At 40.4% G+C, this 21,491-nt stretch overlaps 1 protein-coding gene across 1 annotated transcript in view; it reads left to right on the forward strand.

Moving 5' to 3' along the window:
• Positions 1 to 21,143, forward strand: part of sacs (sacsin molecular chaperone) — a 29,173-nt gene extending 8,030 nt beyond the window's left edge. Inside the window, exons 5-11 of the mRNA XM_020600299.1 lie at positions 2,147 to 2,237; positions 2,315 to 2,400; positions 2,666 to 2,777; positions 3,017 to 3,163; positions 3,892 to 5,377; positions 5,923 to 6,014; positions 8,270 to 21,143. Coding sequence (XP_020455955.1) covers positions 2,147 to 2,237; positions 2,315 to 2,400; positions 2,666 to 2,777; positions 3,017 to 3,163; positions 3,892 to 5,377; positions 5,923 to 6,014; positions 8,270 to 19,821 — 13,566 coding nt within the window. The 3' untranslated portion in view covers positions 19,822 to 21,143. The remainder of the gene's footprint in view (positions 1 to 2,146; positions 2,238 to 2,314; positions 2,401 to 2,665; positions 2,778 to 3,016; positions 3,164 to 3,891; positions 5,378 to 5,922; positions 6,015 to 8,269) is intronic.
• Positions 21,144 to 21,491: the final 348 nt, after the last annotated feature.

Consider the following 21,491-nt stretch of genomic DNA (forward strand, 5'->3'; position numbering starts at 1 on the left):
CTGAATACTTATGACCCTGTGATATTTCAGTTTTTCTTTTTTAATAAATCTGCAAAAACGTCAAAAATTCTGTGTTTTTCTGTCAATATGGGGTGCTGTGTGTACATTAATGAGGAAAAAATGAACTTAAATGATTTTAGCATATGGCTGCAATATAACAAAGAGTGAAAAATTTAGGGGGGTCTGAATACTTTCCATACCCACTGTATTTATCACCGCTCTTTGACATTCAATAATCCAGTCCTCCTGGCTCAGTTCTCCCTTTGCCGAGTTTGCTCGTCACCGCTGTGCTGCAGCCGTAGGAAAAACGACAAAAATATTATTCCTACTTTGTAATTCAGTGAATATCAACTAACTAAACAGGTAGTGTTTAGCATTCACTGTGTACTGTGCGTTACCTGACGGCTAACTTGTTCCACTCCTGCAGGTCACAGGATCTAACCGCTGACACCGGGGCACGCCAAAGTTGTCAGAAAAGGCACGTTTTTGCTTTGAAATTACACGTCGGACGGTAGCTAAATGTTTAAACAAAGAGCATGTCGTCGACCCGTTTGTCCTGAAACTAGTGATGTGACGTTCCGTATCGAGGCTTCGAAGCGTGTGCCGAGTAGGGGAGGGGGCGTTTCCGCGATGCGCGTATCGAGGCTTGCGTCAAGCGATATAAACCCCTCAGGCTCCATTCAAAATGTGGGTGTTTGATGGAGAAAAAAGAAATCGCCTAAGACCTGCCACAGTGGAGAAACTGTTGTTTTTAAATAAAAACCAATGATGTGTCCCCTAAACCATAATCACTGGCCATACCTCAACGTTACAAAAGCACAATCATTGTCCATACCCCAACCACCCTCACCTCACTGTAAATAATCATTTCCATTTTCATCATTTCCAAATAATCATTTTCCATACTGCCAGTATATATATATACACAGTATACTGCCATCACTACAATATACATGTTTTGCATACTTCTTTATTTTGCTGACAGTTTTATTCACAGGCTTTCTGCAAAATGCCACACACTTCAAATTCATGCCAACTGATATTGTTGCATCCAGTAGATGTCCTACTAGAGCAAATGAAGCTTCAAGAAGCTTTGCGCTGGAGTGAACCAATTGGATGAAAGGCTTCATTGCTTCATGAAGCTTCATCTGCCCATCACCTGAAACCCCCCCTGCGAATTTTGCATTTGCTGCTGTTTGTTGACTTCCGCATATTTACGCCAGTCCGCCATGTTTGTTCACAACAGCGTTGCACAGTCATCGCGCATTTATATTACGTCATCTGCCCTTTTCTTAACTTTTCTTCTCTCATGATAATTAAAGGAAATATTTGATAGGAAGAGACGTTTGGATGGGGTTGGTTTTTTGACAGCTCTTCAGATTTGTATCCATTTTTAAAAAACAATTATTTTTATGGTTTCTCCTCCTAATTTATGTTACTACGTTGTCTGTTATGTCACAAATTGTACAAATCATTACTTAATGGTGCAGTAAACCCAGCGAGGATGATGACAGGGGTTTGCTTGTGCAGAGCTCAGTTTTCCAGGCAGCACACTGATGTGCAAAAACTGCTGAGTCCAGTGGGTCACAGTGTCACCTTGAAAAGGCTCAAACATCAGCAGCAGCAGTTTGGCCTGGTGGTGGCTCTGGCTTCCTGCTGCATTGATTCTGAAAGATACACCAGCACATGATCGTCAGTCACATTAATGTTTTCAATAACACTGCCCAAAAGATTAAATAGCAGTAGGGTTGAGAAACCGATGCATGAATCTGAATGGGAGGGCATGTGCAATGAGTAATAGAACAATCTACAGAGAAAACTTCATCTTTCACCAGATTTATAACCTTCTTCACATATTCTTCTACTTTCGGCTGTTCCTGTTAGGGGTCGCCACAGCGAATCATCTGTTTCCACCTAACTCTGTCCTCGACATCCTCTACTCTCACCCCAATTAACTTCATGTCCTCTTTTAGCACATCCATATATCTCCTCTTTGGCCTTCCTCTTGACCTCTTGCCTGGCAGCTCCATCTCCAACATCCTTCTACCAATATACCCTTTTCTTCAAATAAATCAGATCATGTACATACATTTTTTTTTTTAATAATATGCTTTTTCTTCTATGCTAAATTATGCTTCACCTGTAGCTGAATGACAGCATAAAGATTGGGAGCTTGGTGCCTGCTGGAAGCCCAGAAGTATCTGTCACCCTGGAGGGAAGAGGCCTTAAAGGGGGAGGTAGGATTAAATCCACCACATGTAAGCAATAAACAAGTTCTTCCAACCATGAAGCTTACCTGTTTTGGCTTTTACAGGGAGGTTTGGACAGACGACACCACCGCTAGTCGAATTTTTGAAAGATATTTTGAGGAGGTATCCTGAAGGTGGACAGATTCTTAAAGTAAGTGTCAGTCTACATTATTAATTTATACTGGCCAAACAATATTTAGCATTCCAAAAATTATGCAGAATTAATGACAACTGGATTTGAATTGTTTTCTTTAGCAGGTCAGTATAGAAAGTGTTAAATTCTGAATTTCACTTTTTAAAGCCTATTGAAGCAAGATGGGGGAGAGATTAAAGCATCCAGCATATAAACTGATGTCACCGTGCACATTCACCTATGCTTTCATAAGTGCTTATGTTTCCTCCGTTTTATTTTGAAGGAACTGATTCAAAATGCTGAAGACGCTGGAGCCACAGAAGTCAAGTTCATGTATGATGAGACAGAGTACGGAGTGGAGTCACTGTGGTCACCTGACATGGCTCAGCATCAAGGTTAGTAGTTATAGGTAACAGTTATCAGAGGGCATCTCCAGCCCTACCGGTATCTGTACTGCTTAAGTATTGTTTAGCACCGGTGTCTGATCGTGTCCTTTGACCTCCCTGTGAATGTGAAAAAGGGAAACCACACATATATTTGTTACAAGGATTATTAAAACAATTCATTACACTGAACACTTACTGCATTTGTGTTTTTAGATTGTCTTAACTTGTTCTACATCATTGAACTGCAGGTACGGCATTGTATGTGTACAATGATGCTGTGTTTACTGTGGAAGACTGGAATGGGATTCAGGAGATTGCAAGAAGCAGGAAGAGAGAGGATCCTTTGAAAGTTGGACGATTTGGGATCGGTTTCAACTCTGTCTACCATATAACAGGTGAAGGTTTAACTGAATGCTAAATATAATTTATGTCATGGGCTGTTTCCTCATGTGGGATCAGTCTTTAGAAATTGGGGATATTCTGTGTAATGAGAGTTTTTTCATCTTAGAGGTTTTCTGTATATACAGTATGTGTGAGTATTTGTCTGCACATTCATTTAGGCTAGTTGTGTGACGTTCTGTATTAAATGGGAGCATTTTAAGCTTCCATATAGTGACGTATAATGACACATGGTATAATTATGAGAGTGACTTGGTCAAATTGGCCACCAAAAATAGAAATTTAAACCTGCCCTGGAGGTACTAAAACGCAGATGTTCCACTGCAGTAATATATTATTTTATTTTGTCTCATAAAACCGACTGCAACCGACTGCTGCATTATTTTATATACATTATACATTAAAATGCTGATTTATTATTATTAGGGTATTTTTTCCCTTTTTATATTGTGATAAACTGTATCATGGACTTTTTATTGTGGCAATATCATATTGTGAGTGTGAGTTTTTGGTATCATTATACATCCCTATATAAAAACCTCTAGAAAGTTTTCAAGTAGAGAAACACCAGCTAATTCCTGGAATACAATTAGATGTCTAACAGCAAATAATGTGTTTACAAAGCTCCTATATTTAACATTGACTTAAACCATATTATGCTTTATGAAAGGATCAAAACGTTCACTTGGTCATGTAGAGTTTTTACGTTGTTGCTCTGTTCCAGATGTTCCCAGTATATTCAGTGGAGACCAGATTGCCATGCTGGATCCTCATCAGACCCTGTTTGGAGTGAATGACTCTGGACAGTGTTGGAACTTGAAGACAGACATTAAGGAGATCACAGAACTGGCTGACCAGTTTGCCCCCTACATTGGGATGTTTGGAAGCTCAGAGAAAACCATTAAGGATGGCAGCTTTCCTGGAACGCTGTTCCGCTTCCCGCTCCGCATGAATCCCTCCCAGCTCAGTGGCAACATTTACAACAAAGAAAAGATTTTGGAGCTCTTTGAGTCTTTCAAAGCTGATGCAGACACAGTGCTTCTCTTCCTTACAAGTGTGAAGAAGATCTCCTTGCATGTGCGCGAGTCAGATGGTACAGAACGCCTGTTGTTTCAGGTTACAGCAACAGAGAATACTGATGATAAGCTAGAAAGACCAAATGCACTAAAGACTCTAGGCCAGGCTGTAGACAGCTATAGCAACGGTATCCCCAGTTCTACCATCACATGTGTCACATACCAGGTCCACATAAAGACTCAGGATGAAACCTCTAAAGAGACTCAGAAAACAACTTGGCTGGTTTGTAATGGAGTAGGGGGCAGGGGGATCTGTCCTGAGTTGGACTCTCTGGCAGATGATCTGAAATTTATGCCAACCATTGGCATTGCCCTGCCTCTTTCACTGATCAACACAGAGGACATAGGTGCCGCATCTGGTTTCTCAGGACGAGCCTTTTGCTTCCTTCCTCTTCCTCCCGGGGAGGAGAGCGAGACGGGGCTTCCGGTTCATGTCAGCGGCTTCTTTGGTCTCACAGACAACCGTAGGAGTATCAAGTGGCGAGAAGTAGATCAGTGGAGGGATCCAGCTGCCCTGTGGAATGAGCTGCTTATAGTCACCGTCATCCCTAGGGCTTACTTCATGCTCGTTGCTGAGGCTATCAAAAGGGTACAGACAAAAAAGGACCAAGAATTTCCGTTGTCCCCCACAGGGACTTACTGGGCCTGGCCAGACCCTAAGCAGGTCAAGTCCCGCTGGAAACCCATCCTTCAGCCGCTGTTTCATGACTTGCTACAGCAAGAAGTCATCTATTCCCTCAGTGAGAGCTGGATCCGGGTGGACCAGGCTGTGTTCTCAGAGCTGGACACAGACAAGGACATTTCAGAGACAGTGATCAACTACCTCCAAAGCTCAGGAATGCAGGTGGCAAAGGTACCTGCCGCCGTGGAGTCTGTGTTGGCTGCCTACACAGCCGAGTCTACTGAAGTTAGGAAGGTGACTCCATCTTTGTTGCGTCAAGTGTTCAGGAAGTACAAACACAAGGGTCCTTCACAGGAGAAGCTGCTACTGCTGGAGTTTGCACTTAGTGATGAAAATTACGCTGACCTCATAGGACTGGAGCTCCTGCCACTGCAAGATGAGACATTTACAACATTTTCATCTTCTGTCAGTGAAAAGGATTCCATTTACATCGCATCTGAAGAATTCTCCAGGTAGAGATAAAGAGATTCATTTGTGAATTTCTAGTACACTGACTGGCAAGGTCTGAGTTTCAACCAAGTTGTTACAGCTTGTGTCATTTTCTTAAGATATCTTTATTTTCTATAATATTCATCTACCTTTTACTCCTAAAATGTTTTTGATATGTGAAAATAATATGAAGTAGTATTTTTGACCCAGAAAGACCCTGAACTGTCATTTCATGGACACAGCACTCATTCCTAATATTTAGTGACACACTTTTGTGGACCAGATTTACACAGGTTCACCAGCCTGTTATAAATGCATCTCATTTATTTATATACATATAAACAGTAAGTGCAGATATAAGTATAATAAATAATACAGTAAACTGTATACAGATATATTATTTTTGCTAATCCTATGTCTGTTGTTCTTTTTGATTTATTGTTGTATTTGGAATTAAATTGATAAATAACAGCATCAATTTTTGTATGTGAAAATTATTCAACATTAAAATGGATATGTATAATAAAATTTTTAATATTTGTTTTTTTCCCTTATGCTTTGCTCTAAGGTCTCTGTATCCAGGACTTCAGGGTCGGTTTATATTGGAGAGCATTAAACCTTCAGTAATGGACAGTTTGAAGAAAGCAGCCAAAAGCAGAGGTAATAACATATTAAATTTACAAAGTCTCATATAGATATAAATATATGTATGTCTAACCATCTGTGGCCACAGACAATGAACAGCAAACTTTTATATGGTAAGATAGTGAAAGTGGTTTTATTTGCTGATGACACTACCATATGGGCATCGGGTGAAAACTTACAGCAACTTTCTGGACGGGTTACACAGGAACTTGAGAAGATAAAGAAATGGTGTGACAGTAATATACTATCTCTGAATTTGGATAAAACTAAATTTATGGTATTTGGGAATCGTAGACTAGATAATGAACTTCAATTGAAAATTGGGGGAGCTAATATAGAACGAGTATATGAAATTAAATTTCTAGGTGTCATAGTTGATGACAAATTCTCCTGGAAATCGCATATCAGATATGTTCAGAAGAGCGATAAGAATTGTGCATAAGATGGGGTATAGGGATCACACCAATGGAGCTTTCATACAGTCTAAATTGTTAAACTTTTTTGATTTAGTTGGATATAAGACTGCAGTGTTTATGTATAAAGCCAGGAGCAATTTATTACCTGGTGGAATTCAAAAACTATTTAATGAAAGGGAAGGGGGATACAATTTAAGGGGTCAGTTAAATTTAAAAATTCATGCTATACGTACAACCAAAAAAAGATTTTGTATTTCCATAAGTGGGGTAAAACTATGGAATAATTTAAGTGTAGACATAAAAAATAGTAATAGAATTGATGAGTTTAAACATAAATATAAAGGTATGTGTCAATCAAGATATATGCAAGAACAGGCTCAATGATTAATTACATGGAACATTGTGGGTGTGGTGTGCACTTTGTAATAATATATAGTACATTACTTGTGTGGTGTAGAAAGAATGTAATTATGTAAGAATGTTAACACTGTATAATCTTTTTTAGTATATTACTTGTGTGGTGTAGAAGAGAATCATTTACTGCTTGCAAACCAATGATGGTAAGATGATGTCATGGGGTAGGACTGGATAAGTCTGACTTCTTCCTACTTCATTCAAGCATGTACTAGGTATAAGCAAATTGATATTGGATTATGTGTAAAATTATGTGTTGTCATATCAACTGTTTCTACATGCTTGAAAGAATAAATCAAATCAAATCAAATCAAAATCAAGATATAGTTTAATTGATTTCTAATGTTAATAGGATCTGACGAGAAATCTGTGTATGTAATCAGATTAAAGGGTCAACTTAGAGCACTGTGCAAAGAATTATTTGTTGTGGGGTATAACGTAAAAATATTATTAGAATTACTTGTGTTTTACAGACTATGTATGTCAAGTCAAAAGGTCTACATATTAGTGTCTTTTTAAAATAACATTTTAGAAATACAGGTGTAAAATTCACCCCATTCTCTAAAATTTGTCACTTAAATTACAGTGCAACACTATCTGTGGGGGTGCTCAGGTAGGTATGTCAAAGTGTGCCAGATACTGAACTTCTTTTTTTTTTTTTTTACAATTAACCTAAACTAATGAATGCTTGATTGTAAATGAGCACCATGGTAGCTGCAAGCAGAGAACTCTCACAAATATGAGAAGCAGAATACATAACAACTTATGTGCTTAGATTGTATAAAATTCTGTCCTGCAATTGCTGTTTCTTGTATTTTGTCATGGTGCACTCTGTGATTTGCAGTGTTTTAGTAGTGTCTTTATAAACAATTTCTTCTATAATTACATAATAAGAATGGATTCAAGGTTGATATAATATTTAACAAACTGTGTTTTTGTACATGTGTTTGTGAGCCTGTTTGCATGGTTTATGTAACAATAGGTGTTGCAGTATTGAGTATTGTATTAAGTGTTGAGCCTGAATAAAGTAATTATTTATATTCTTTTTTTTATAAAGTTACCCTAGAAGTGAATTTTTTGTGCAGTGTAGCTCTCTAATATATTGAGAAATTGATTATGGTTAATTGATAGGACAACTGTGACCAAAACAGCTGCAGTGTTTTGAAGAACAGAGACAGTCTAGAGTTTTCAGAAAAATCACCTTGTCATACCTCAGTGAGTGAATAAAAAAATGTGTTTCCATTGTAAGAAAAAAACAAATACAATAAAGCATCTGCAAATCAATTATGGCAATAGTTGTAGTTTTGCATTTACAGTTTTGTAGTTGCAACGTTGTACAGTAACAATAACAAACCTGACTGTGTCAGCTATGATAGTTAACATTTAGAAACCTATAATAATTACTGAGGTTATTCAAATTTTTTCTTGTTATTTCAACAGGGAGACCCTGCACACAGCTACAAGTGCTGAACTCTGAACGATCAGCTCGACTCATCAAAGAGATCCTGTCAACAGCTTGGCCATCTAGAGACTTCATTGTCCAGTGGGAGCCTGGAAACAGAGAGCTGAAACATCCCACCATTTCCTGGCTGAAGATGATTTGGAAGCATCTTTATATACATTTTGCTGATGACCTAAGTACCTTTGAAGACATGCCTTTGATCCCACTTGTGCCACTGGAGGAAAGCATGGACACAGTTAAACTTCTGCGTCTCAAAACTCCATCCCCCATAATTCTTGTGGATGAGGAGGAGGCACCGCTTTCTGAAAACCTTCTTGACACCATGGAAAAGCTTGGAGGAGTTGTGATAAAAAAGACTGATTCATGTTTGCAGCACCCTCTACTAAAGAATTACATCCATCCTTCCTCTCCAGGTATGCTACTGCAAATTATGGACAGATTGTCAATACAACGATTATCCAGCCAAGTCTCTTCTTTCTCAGTCAAAGAGAAGATTGTACTCAGAAAGTTTCTTGCTGGGCTGTCTGATATTACAGAGAAGGAAAAGCATACCTTGCTTGAGCTTTCCATCTTTGAGAAAGTGGGAACCTGCTCTGAGGACACCTCAGTATTTACCTCACTGAGAGGAGCTAGAGCCTTACATCATAGAGCCAAGTATCCACCAGATGTGAAATTATCTGTAAATATCGTGGGTTGCTGTGATGAGGAATCAATCCGCCTAATCAAGATGCTAAATATAGAACAAGTGAAAACAACAGAATGTCTGAAGATAATTATTCAGGATATTGAGAGGGGGTTCTACACAATAGATGAAATAGCCCAAATCATGCTTTGGGCTCTGAAACATCTGGCATTTCTCAAAAATGAAAACTCATCTGTGATTGGATGGCTTTCTCCTCTTAAATTTATTCAGCTGTCATGTGGAAAGTCTGTCAAAGCCTCAGATCTTTTTGATCCTGAGCTGGAGATTTTACAGAATCTGTTTTACATGGAAGAGAAAACCAGGTTCCCCACAAGTACATTCACATCGTCCTCTGATATTCTTCATTCACTCAGACAACTGGGACTAAGAAATGAAGTACAGCTCAGTGAAAAAGATGTACTCCAAGTAGCAAAGAAGGTGGAGGAGTTACAAAACAGTGAAGAACCAGAGTGGGACTTCATAATCAAAAAGGCAAAAACACTCCTACAGATACTTAACAGGCAAACCAAACTGGTAAAATCAACTGATGCTCAGCTATCATTGCTAAAAATGAAATGGGTACCTGTCTGCAAAGAGAGACCACTAACTTACCCTAAATCCCTTGCCTGGGTTGGAGATACTCTCAACATCTGCTCGCTGTCTGAGATGTGTGACATATCCCATGCAGTGCTTGTGGGATCTTCAGTAGCACTGGTTGAACACACATCTGCAGGTATGAAGAAGGCACTGAAACTAACTGTAGAGCCACAGGTAGATCACGTATTGCAGCACCTGAAAGCAGTGAATGACTGGCATAAATCTCAAGCATTCAACACAGAGGACTGGTATCAGTTTCAGCAGATCTTGTTTGAGATTTATGGTTTTATGCAGGCTCATCTAGAGGATGCAAGAGAAGCAATGAAATCACTGCCTTTTGACTGGGTGTGGACAGGGAAGACATTCTCATCACCTGGCCAGACAGTTCTAAAACCCCTCCCTGAGCTAGACTTGCAGCCTTACTTGTACTCTCTGCCAAAGACAATGAGAAAGTTTCACAAGCTTTTCAAGTTTTGTGGTTCACTTGAAGAAGTTGTCCCAAGCCATGTGTTTGAAGTCATCAGTACCATCCGGCAAAGATGTGACAGAGAGATTACCAAGGAGGAAAGCAAACATGATATCCTGCTTTTGATCAACATTCTGAGGTGGCTATACAACAATCAGATACCTGTTGACACTGACATGCATGTGCCAATTTTTTGTTATAAGGACCTAAGCAAATTAGCGATGAAGCCCATCCATGAATGCACCTACTGTGACATCAAGGTTGACGATTTGAATGACTTGCTTGAAGATGCATCAGAGCCCATTATATTAGTCCATGATGACATCCCCATGAAAACTGCAGAGTGGCTGAAAGTCCCATGTTTGAGCACAAGGTTAATAAACCCAGAGAACCTTGGCTTTGAGCAATCAGGCCAACGAGAGCCTCTAACAGTGAGAATAAAGAACATTTTGGAGGAATATCCATCCGTAGCAGACATTTTTAAAGAGCTCCTCCAGAATGCTGATGATGCAAATGCAACAGAGTGCAGTTTCCTCATTGACATGAGAAAAAACACTAACATTCGAGAGAATCTCCTTGACCCTGGCATGATTGTTTGCCACGGGCCCTCACTGTGGTCTTTCAACAACTCTGTATTCTCAGATACAGATTTCCTCAACATCACAAGGTTAGGTGGATCAGTGAAGAGAGGTGAAGCAGACAAAGTTGGCAAGTTTGGCTTGGGCTTCAACTCAGTTTATCATATAACTGATATCCCCATCATAATGAGCAGAGAGTTCATGATCATGTTTGATCCAAACATCAATCACATCAGCAAGCACATTAGAGACAAGTCTAATCCTGGGATCAAAATCAACTGGAGTAAACAACAGAAGAGGTTGAGAAAATTCCCCAACCAGTTCAAACCTTTTATTAATGTCTTCAACTGCCAGCTTCCTCTAGCTCAGGACTCTCCATACAAATATGATGGCACACTGTTCAGACTCCCATTCAGAACAGAGCCAGAAGCTTCAGTTAGTGAAATCAGTAGTCTGTACTACAATACTACAGACATCTACTCCTTGGTTGATGAGTTCAGCATATGTGGTCATCGGTTCATTCTGTTCACTCAGCATGTTGGAAGTATGGTTTTGAAATACCTGAAATATGAAGAACCAAATCCAGCAGCAGCACAAGATGTTGTCACCATCGACAAAAGTGTGTGGTCATCCAAAGCCTCATATGGACCTCTGAGTATCCTAAAATCTGCTGCAAAGGTTATGAAAAAAGTTGCAAGCACCAACAAAGTACCATCTGATGTTCCCAAGTCTGGCTGCATCATACGCATTGTGGTGGAGGAGTTTCATAACGTGTTCAAACGCATTGTCGATCTCCACTCCCCACTGTTCCGTGGTACAGAGGAAGACCCTAACCAGTACTTTGAAATGGCTGCTAAAGGTCTTCAGACAAGACGACTCACAGATGAAATGCCTCAAAAGGCAGTTGAGGTCAGCAACTGGCTTATTTGCTCATGCATGGATGTAACGGAGGCACTCAAGTTTTCCCTCAGCGATAGTGGAAAAAGACTTGGACTGGTACCTTGTGGGGGAGTAGCAGTTCTGCTCTCAGAGGAAGAGAATCGCAGATGGACAGTAAAGACAAATGCCATACCAATTGGAGAGGTGTTTTGTTACTTACCTCTCAGGATCAAAACAGGCCTACCAATCCATATTAATGGCTGTTTCGCTGTGACTTCCAACCGCAAAGAGATCTGGAAGACAGACACCAAAGGACAGTGGAATTCTGTGTTCATGAGACATGTCATTGTCCGGGCCTATTTAGCAGCACTCACGATGCTCCGTTCTATGGCTGAAAGTGGAGAACTGCTTGAGTACAGCTATTACGCAGCATGGCCAGATCCAAGTCAGGTGCATGATGACTTCACATTGATCAGCCAGGGTGTCTACCAAGAAATTGCCAAAGGAGGTGACAGTGAACATGCAAAGGTTTTTTCAGATGGCAAAACCTGGGTGTCAATCAAAAATGTCAGATTCCTTGATGATGCCTTACTCTGTAGGCCCGACATTGGTCCTGCTGCTTTCAAGATATTCTTGAAATATCTTAATAAGAGCAGCACTCAGAACCTTCATGCTGTTGAACTGCCTGACTGGGTAAAGGACGGGTTTGATGATGCTGGATGTAAAGGGAAATTGATAGAAAACACTCTGACAGAAAAGCAGTTCTTTTCAGATGTGTTTTTTCCTCACATCCAGGAAATCGAAAAAGAGCTCAGAGATCCCCTAATGCATTATGTTTTGAATGAGAAATTGGAAGATTTTGCACCAATCCTCAGGGTTTCTCCTTGTATCCCATGCTCTGGCCCCAGTAAGGAACTTGTTTTACCTTCCAGACTCATTCATCCAGAAGGAAGAGTTGCTAAGCTCTACAACAATGATGATGGAAGGTTTCCTGAGGGGACTTCTAAAGACTACCTCAACCCTGTGTGCTTAGTGAAACTAGTGCAGTTAGGTATGGTTAAAGATGATCTGTCATGGGAGGACCTAATTGAACGTGCTCAGTCTGTTATTGATCTTAATGAAAATGATCACACAGCTGCATGCTTTCGTAGCAGTATATTACTCAGTCTCATTGATGAGAAACTGAAGATGAGAGATTCAGCAGCAGCCGAGCTCTTAGACAAGCTACAGGACATCAAGTTCCTTCCATTCCTGACAAGACCTGCAGGCTTTTCACTACCATGGCACGGAAACAACTTTTCCCCAACAAAAATGTTCTCTTCTAGAGAGCTCTTCACAACTGAGCACCAGGACACAGTGTGTCTGATGAAACCAATCCTGAATGAGAACTCTCCTTCTTTCAAAGGTTGTGGTGCAATGTCATTGGCTGTGAAAGACTGTCTTGGTCTAATAAGGAAGCCTTCAGTTGGACTGGTCATCAGTCAACTCAAGAAACTATCTGACTCATTTGATGGTGTCACACTGTATCAGGAAAACATAACAAATGCCTGTTACAAGTATCTACATGAGGAAATGCTGCAGGATGAGAATGCAAAGGGACAAATAACTGAGGATCTGAAAGCATTCAACTCCATCCTGGTTGAGAATACCTATGTCAATCCCTCAAAAGTTGCATTCCACTTGAATTTTGATGCATCTCCACATCTTTATCAGCTCCCTAACAAATACAGAAACAGCTGTCGTGAGCTCTTTGAAAATGTTGGGGTACAGCCCAGCTTCACAGTTGAGGATTTTTCAGAAGTTCTTGAAACTGTAAAGCAAACGTGTGGGAGAAAGGCACTCACCGAAGAGAATTTCCAGTTGTGTCGCAGAATTATTAGTGAAGGAATATGGAGCTTGATACGAGACAAGAGCCAAGAATACTGCCAAACAAATTATGGTGAGATTCTGTTACCTGACTCCAGTCTGACTCTGCAGCCATCAAAATCACTCTGCTACAATGACTGCCCTTGGATCAAAGTCAGAGATTCATCTGTCAAATACTGTCATGGGGATATTCCAAGAGAAGTTGCAGTGAAATTAGGAGCAGTACCAAAACGTCACAAAGCCCTGGAGAGGTATGCCTCGAATGTCTGCTTCACTCCACTTGGGAGTGAGTTTGGACAGAAAGAAAAACTCACAAGCAGAATTAAAAGCATTCTCAATGCTTACCCTTCAGAAAAGGAAATGCTAAAAGAACTGCTTCAAAATGCAGATGATGCCAAAGCCACAGAAATTTACTTTGTTTTTGATCCAAGAACACATCCCATAGATAGAATATTTGATGATAAATGGATCCCAATGCAAGGCCCTGCCCTTTGTGTATTTAACAACCAGCCTTTCACAGAGGATGATATTAGAGGTATACAGAACCTCGGAAGAGGAACAAAAGAGGCAAATCCAGGCAAAACTGGTCAGTATGGCATAGGATTCAACTCTGTCTATCACATCACTGACTGCCCATCCTTCATCTCAAACAATGATATTTTGTGCATTTTTGATCCACATGCACAATATGCACCTGGGGCTACATCTGCGAGTCCTGGAAGAATGTTCAGAGACTTGGATTCAGACTTCAGATCTCAGTTTTCAGATGTTCTAAGTCTTTACTTGGGAGTTCATTTTAAATTAGAACGCAGCACAATGTTCAGATTCCCCATACGCTCTACAGATATGGCAAAGACATCAGAGATTAGTTCAGCCCCTGCATCAGACAGGATGGTCCAAAACCTTCTGGATAAGCTAAAAACGGATGGCGCAGAGCTACTGATGTTCCTCAACCACATGGAGAAAATATCAATCTGTGAAATTGATAATGCATCTGGAGAACTAAAAGTGCTCTATTCTGTAACTGCCAAAATAACAGATGGTGATCGGCTAAAACGCAAACAGTTTCATGCCTCAGTCATTGATAGTGTGATCAAAAAGAAGCAGCTCACTGCTATCCCAGTGCAACAGATAACTTATACAATGGACATCAAGGACACTGATGGAAATTTGACTACATGGATGATCTGCAACCGATCTGGCTTTCCTAACATTGAAAATGTCTCAAAAAGTGTGATCTCAGCTCACAAAAATGAAGACATAACACTATTTCCACGAGGAGGGGTAGCTGCATGTGTAAGCCACAACTATAAAAAACCCCACAGGGCCTTCTGTTTTTTGCCTCTTTCACTGGAGACTGGCTTACCTTTTCATGTCAATGGACATTTTGCCCTAGACTCTGCTAGAAGAAACCTGTGGCGAGATGACAATGGAGTGGGGGTAAGGAGTGACTGGAATAACAATTTGATGACATCACTGATAGCCCCTGCTTGTGTGGAACTGATGGTTCAGCTTAAGCGTCGATATTTCCCAGGTCCTGATCCCACCTTGACAGTACTACAAGGAACACCACTTCATGTTGTTAAAGACACACTGCGAAAATATCTGTTCTTCTTCTCAGTCAACAGACTTGATATACAGCCAGATTGGTACTGCCTGGTTAAAGCAGTGTACATCTGCATCCATGCTGACCTGAAGCGTGTTCTGCCTGTACTCAGAACAGCACAAATGGACAACTCTGACATGCACTCTGTCATTTACATTTCATGGGTGAATACATCCACTGCAAACAAAGGCAGAGCATTTTTTGATAATCTGCTACAAGATGAGCTTCAGCACTTGAAAAACACAGAGTACAATGTAACCTCAAGGAAGTCTGTGGCTGAAAATGTCTACAGACTGAAAACCTTGCTTCTGGATATTGGTTTCAACCTGGTTCACAGTTGCGATGAGACTGCAAATCTCTACTTCTGTTTAGAAGATGCAGGGATACCAGTCAGTTATGTGACACCAGAGGATGTCCGCAACTTTCTTCACACTTTCTCATTACCAGAGACATCTTGTCATGTTGGAAATCTCCCCTGCCGTCTCCAACAGTCCAACTACAAGCTAGTTCATAACCTGAAGCTCGTAGTTGACTACTGCTTCAAAGACATAGAAGTGGATGAAGTCAAAATTGAGGGTTTGCCTTTGTTGATATCAATGGACAACATGCTTCAGGTGTTTGATTGCAAAAGACCAAAGTTCTTGACAACTCATCATGAGCTAATCTCATCAAGGAAAGAAATGTTCATGAATACATTGTTCATTAGGTACAGCAACATCTTGTTGAAGGCAGGAGCTGCAAAGGTCTTTGACATCAGCAGCTTTGGTGACCTACTTGGGTCTGTTCTTCCAAGGGAATATCGAACAAGGATCCCTGTCAAATGGAGAGACACCTTTGCCAGTGAATCATGGCTGAAGAATGTGTGGAACTTTATCAGTGAGAATATTGCTGTTAAGGAGGATCAGGTGGACATGAAGTGCAGTTTCGACACAGTCATTGACATTCTGAAAGACTGGGCTTTGCTACCTGGAGTCAAATTCATAGCAAAAGAAAAGATAGTTGTCCCTGAGCATGACGTGCTTTTACCTCTGAGTTTGATTAACATAGCCATATTTCCACATGGCCAAAATGACAAAGTCTTTCACACCCTAATGAAAGCAGGGTGCATCCAGCTTGCAGTGAACAAAATCTGTGTCAAAGAGAATCCCATCGTGCCTTTTCTGGCACAACATACGGCAAACATTGAACATCCATCAAGTGTTCTGAAAGCTTTAGAGTACATGATTCAGACATCTGCATTCAAAGCAGCAAACCTGACTGACAGGGACTGCGAGGCTCTTCTGTTGTATTTCAACTGCAACCTAGCTAATCTTACACAGCAGGATGCACAAAGCCTAAAGCTCCTCCCATGTTTTAAATCAATTAGTGGGAGATACATCAGCATTGCAAACTGTGGGGCCAACTATGTGCTTACAAAAACCATTCCCACTGCAGACATTGACAAATGGGCTCATACAGCTTCCTTTGCCTTTCTTGATGACAGTCCACAGCTGAAAGAACTGTATACCTTCCTTGGTTGCATGCCAGTTGATGACTTAGAAACCTACCTTCAACATCTCCTGCCAAAGTTTGAGAGTTTTTCCTTTGATGCCAAAGTTGAACACATTGTCTACTTGAAGGAGAGACTTCTGTCAATGGAAGAACCATCTGAGATGAAGGATCAGCTCTATGAGAAACTGGAGGGACTATCATTCATCTGTGACTGCTCAAACAGACTCAGGCCAACAAAGTTTTTTTATGATGAGACAGTGAAGGTGTTTGAAGTCATGCTACCTGCGAAGTCATTCATACCTAGTGACTTTTTTAAGAAAGTTGAGCAAGTGTCAAAACCCAAGAATGGGACATTATCACTCACCTCATGGATAGCCTTTCTGAGAAATATTGGTCTCAAGCATGAAGTGTCCCAGCAGCAGGTTCTTCAGTTTGCAAAAGAGGTCAGCATCAAAGCCCAAACAGAGAGCTGGACCAAAGAAAGAGTGCAAACCATTGTTGATGTTCTCTTGAATCATATTTTCAAAGAGAGGACGGACCTGTTCCAGGGTACTTTTCTTAAAGAGCTTTCAATGATACCATTCCTGTGTCCTGAGAGAGCCCCCAAAGAACTAATCAAGCTTCATTCGCAGTACCAAGAGATGAGTGGTACACTTCCTCTGATTCGTTTCAGTGGGTCTCAGGTAAATCCAAAATTCAAGCAAACTGATGTAATTAACTTGCTCTGGACATCATGCCCAATTCTACCTGAAAAAGCGACACCATCAAGTATAAAGGACCAGGAGGAGAGTTCTCTCACTGGACAGGAACAACTTGACCAAGTGCTTAACATGTTAGGCGTCAACTTGGACCCACCATTGGACAAAGTCATAAGCAACTGCAAGAACATCTGCAACATATCCAGTCCAGATGACGAAATGGTGAAAACCAGGAACAAAGTTTTAAGATCCACTTATGAGTTTCTCAGTGCAGATAAAAGAGATTTCCATTATCAGCTCCATGGGGTGGCATTTGTCATGGTTGAGGATGGCTGGAAGTTGCTGAAACCTGAAGAGGTTGTCATTAATTTGGACAATGAATCTGAACTCAAGCCATACTTGTACAAATTACCTCTAGAACTTGGTACCTTTCATCAACTGTTCAAACTTCTTGGCACAGAAGATGTGGTATCAACTAAGCAATATGTTGAAGTTCTGTGCCGAATTTACAGGAGCTCAGAGGGAAAGCAGCTTGACCCAAATGAAATGAGAACTGTGAAAAGGGTTGTTTCAGGATTGCTGAAGTCTCTCCATAATGACCCAGTGGAAATTCGCAAAGATCTTGAGAGTCTCAGAGATTTGACATTTTATCTGCCAAGCCATGATGGTAGATTAGCAAAGTCCAGTAGCTTGGTGTTTGATGATGCCCCACATTACAAGAGCAGAATTCAGGGCAATGTTGGAGTTCAGATGCTTGTGGATATGAGCCAGTGTTATCTGGGCAAAGATCACGCCTTTCACACAAAGCTAATCATGCTACTTCCACAAAAGCTGAGGCCTAGACTGTTAAGTAGCATTCTTGAAGAGCAACTTGATGAGGATTCTCCAAAAATGTGCCAGTTCGGGGCTCTTTGCTCACTTCAGGGTCGCCTTCAGCTGTTGCTGTCATCAGAGCAGTTCATCACAGGGCTGATTAGAATAATGAAACATGAGAATGACAATGCATACCTTGTGAATGAGGAAAAAGCCATACGTCTCTGCAAAGCGCTTTGTGAAGGATTGAAAGTTTCATGTTTTGAGAAACTCCAGACAACATTAAGAGTGAAAGGATGTAGTCCTATTCCACACAGCCGCAGTGAAACACCTGCTTTTCTCAAGAGGTATGGGGCAGCTGTGATTCACCTTTACATCCAACATTCAGATAGTAAAGACATTAATTTTCTCTTGGCACTTGCTATGACATTAAAATCTGCTACAGACAATTTGATTTCTGACACATCCTATCTGATTGCTATGCTCGGCTGCAATGACATCTACAGAATCACAGAGAAGCTGGACAACCTTGGCGTTAAGTATGACTCAACAGAGCCTTCAAAACTTGAGCTACCCCTCCCAGGAACCCCCATACCAGCTGAGATACATCACACACTTCTCATGGATCCAATGAATGTATTCTATCCAGGGGAATATGTGGGTTACCTTGTAGACTCAGAGGGTGGAGACATATATGGATCCTACCAGCCCACCTACACATATGCCATCATTGTTCAAGAAGTAGAAAAGGAAGAGGAGGAAAACACAAGTTTCCTTGGCAAACGCTTCCAGATTGACATTGGTTACAGTGAATACAAAATCGTCAGTTCCCTCGACTTGTACAAATTCTCAAGACAAGATGAAAATACCCAAGGACGAGATACCAGCGCCCCGTCAACTCCTACAAGTCCAGACAGTCGTTCCTCTGTTCTACGAATGGTCCATCCTCTTTTTGCTGGAAAGGAAAACTTGAGACCTCCCCCTCAAAAACAATCACCAAAAAAGATCAAGCTTCATGCACTGCCAGATATTCTGAAAGAAGTGACCTTAGTAGTTGAACAAGCTTGGGCACTACCTGAGACAGAGAGAAAGAAGATAATCCGCCGATTATATCTCAAGTGGCATCCAGACAAAAATGCAGAGAATCTGGACATTGCCACGGAAGTCTTCAAGCACTTGCAGAATGAGATCAACAGAATGGAAAAGCAGTCTTTGGCCGATCAGCAGAATACAGACAGAGCTTCCAGGAGACCCTTCTCTACATCATCGACCCGCTTCCAATCAGAGAAGTTCTCATTTCAGAGGTTCTATTCATCGTGGAACCAAGAGGCAACAAGTCACAAGTCAGAAAGGCAACAGTTCAGGGAACATTATAAAAGCTATGCAGGTTCATCACACTCTCATCGTTTCTTTGTGCCCCCTACCTTCAAGACAGTGGGGAACCCCGTGGAAGCCCGCAGGTGGCTGAGGCAAGCTAGAGCAAACTACTCTGCTGCTCGCAATGATCTTCATAAAAATGCAAATGAGTGGGTTTGTTTCAAATGCTACCTAGCCACAAAGCTTGCACTGATAGCTGCTGACTATGCAGTCAGGGGAAAGTCAGACAAAGATGTAAAACCAACTGCTTTGGCTCAAAAAGTAGAGGAGTACAACTCCCAGTTAAGAGGCCTTGCAAATGATGTTCAGATCCTGGATGGATATGGTGTGGACAGCCTGAGAACTCGCTACCCCGATCTCCTGCCATTTCCACAGATTCCCAATGACAGATACACATCTGAGGTAGCAATGAGAGTGATGGAATGTACTGCAAGAATCATCATAAAGCTTGAAACATTTGTGCAGCAAAAAATATAATACACATGCTATTAAATATGACAATTAAAGATGACAATAAAACTACAGTATTCATAGATCCTCTGTGTCATAGAGGACAAGTGACTATGTACAAGACATCATGTATATCACTGAATCAAACTGAAGTGTTCAGCTGGCAGCTTATGGTAAATATGCAGTTGATGCTGTGGCCCATGCCAGGTAAATAAATGCATAGCTCTCATAACCTATTAGGCTGTGTCAATATGATTTTGCTGTAATATATGAAAAGAATTCTGCAAATGCCTTAGCAATACATTTTGCTTACCAAAGTCCCTACATTCAACGTATTTGCCCTGAGTTAGATTCAAAATATGCTGCTGTTTAACTTTATCTTTTATATTAAAAACGTATATTTTTCTTGCTACAAAAACAGTTAGGTGTAATTACAGGATGTGCTCATAATGATGAAATAAGATACAAAATGTTAATACTGAAACTACTGTCATGCAGTATGTCCCATTGGCAAGTTAAGGAAATACAATGATGTTTATACATTTTCTGTTTTGTATTTTTTTTTTCATATCATTTCTGTAAAAGTTGTAGATTTTCCTGTAACATAGACAGTCACTTGATAATGAACAAAGCACTTTTTTGAAACGGCCTCTCATGTACTCGCACTTGCACTTGTATAGCGCTCGTGTCACCCCATCAACTGTGAATGGAAAACGGTGTTACTTTAAATGCAGTTTTTTTGTTTTGTTTTTTTCTATCTGGGATCGATCTGTTTTGTTATATCTATGTTAAATGATTGTGTACTCTATACAGTGGCATTTGGTACATAACTGTTATGCATCGTCTATTCATATCAACCATGTTCTGGATGGGATAGTGACAAGTGTAGCTCAACCTTTGCTAACACTCACCCACTCTCTTTGGGAATAGTCAGTAGAACAATGTGATCAAATAAAGAGCCAGTATATGCTGTAATCTGGGTACAACACTTGACATGTAACCTCTGTCAGCACGGAACCATGTTCAGTCCTTTTTGGTGATTTAAACATTTCTGGTTTAAGGAACATAGAGCAGCACCAGACTGTGTTTTTACAACTTCATAAAACCTTTGATTTGAAGGACTGTACACAAACTGACCACATACTGTAAATGTCATTCTGAAACATAATTTAAAATGTGCTTCTTGGTATCTGTTGTCTTATTACAACTCAAGCTTACTGTAAGGTTCCTCAGCTGAGGGTGTCTCCTTGAATAAAACTTGGAGGTCCTTGTATCATACATGTTGATGTACACTGTGCCATAGGAAAGCCTAATAAAATACCCTTAAATAAATGGTCAGTTTTGTTTCTAACATTAGAAAATAAGGCACTTTAAAATTGTTACTATTCTGTCAGCGATTTAAACTATGTTAGCACTTTTAAATAGTCATAGTTTGTACCATATCCATATTAATATTTAATGCTTTTTCAGGTTTACAGCAAGCGCCTGTTTGTTGTTTAAGAGGGGAAATATTAAACCACTTATCAGTACAGCCAACAGAAGTGGCTCTAATGTTTGATTTTAAAGATAAAGCTCAGTTGTGCAAATGTTTTTACAGCTAAGTTCACACACATTAAAAATGTTATTTTCTCACATGGGGTTTCCTCATTGCAGGCTGAACAATCTTAAGTGAATTCTGTATAAATCTTAAGAGCTTA

The sequence above is a fragment of the Monopterus albus genome, unplaced genomic scaffold (genome assembly GCF_001952655.1).
Source record: "Monopterus albus unplaced genomic scaffold, M_albus_1.0 scaffold46.1, whole genome shotgun sequence".
Taxonomy (NCBI): Eukaryota; Metazoa; Chordata; class Actinopteri; order Synbranchiformes; family Synbranchidae; genus Monopterus; species Monopterus albus.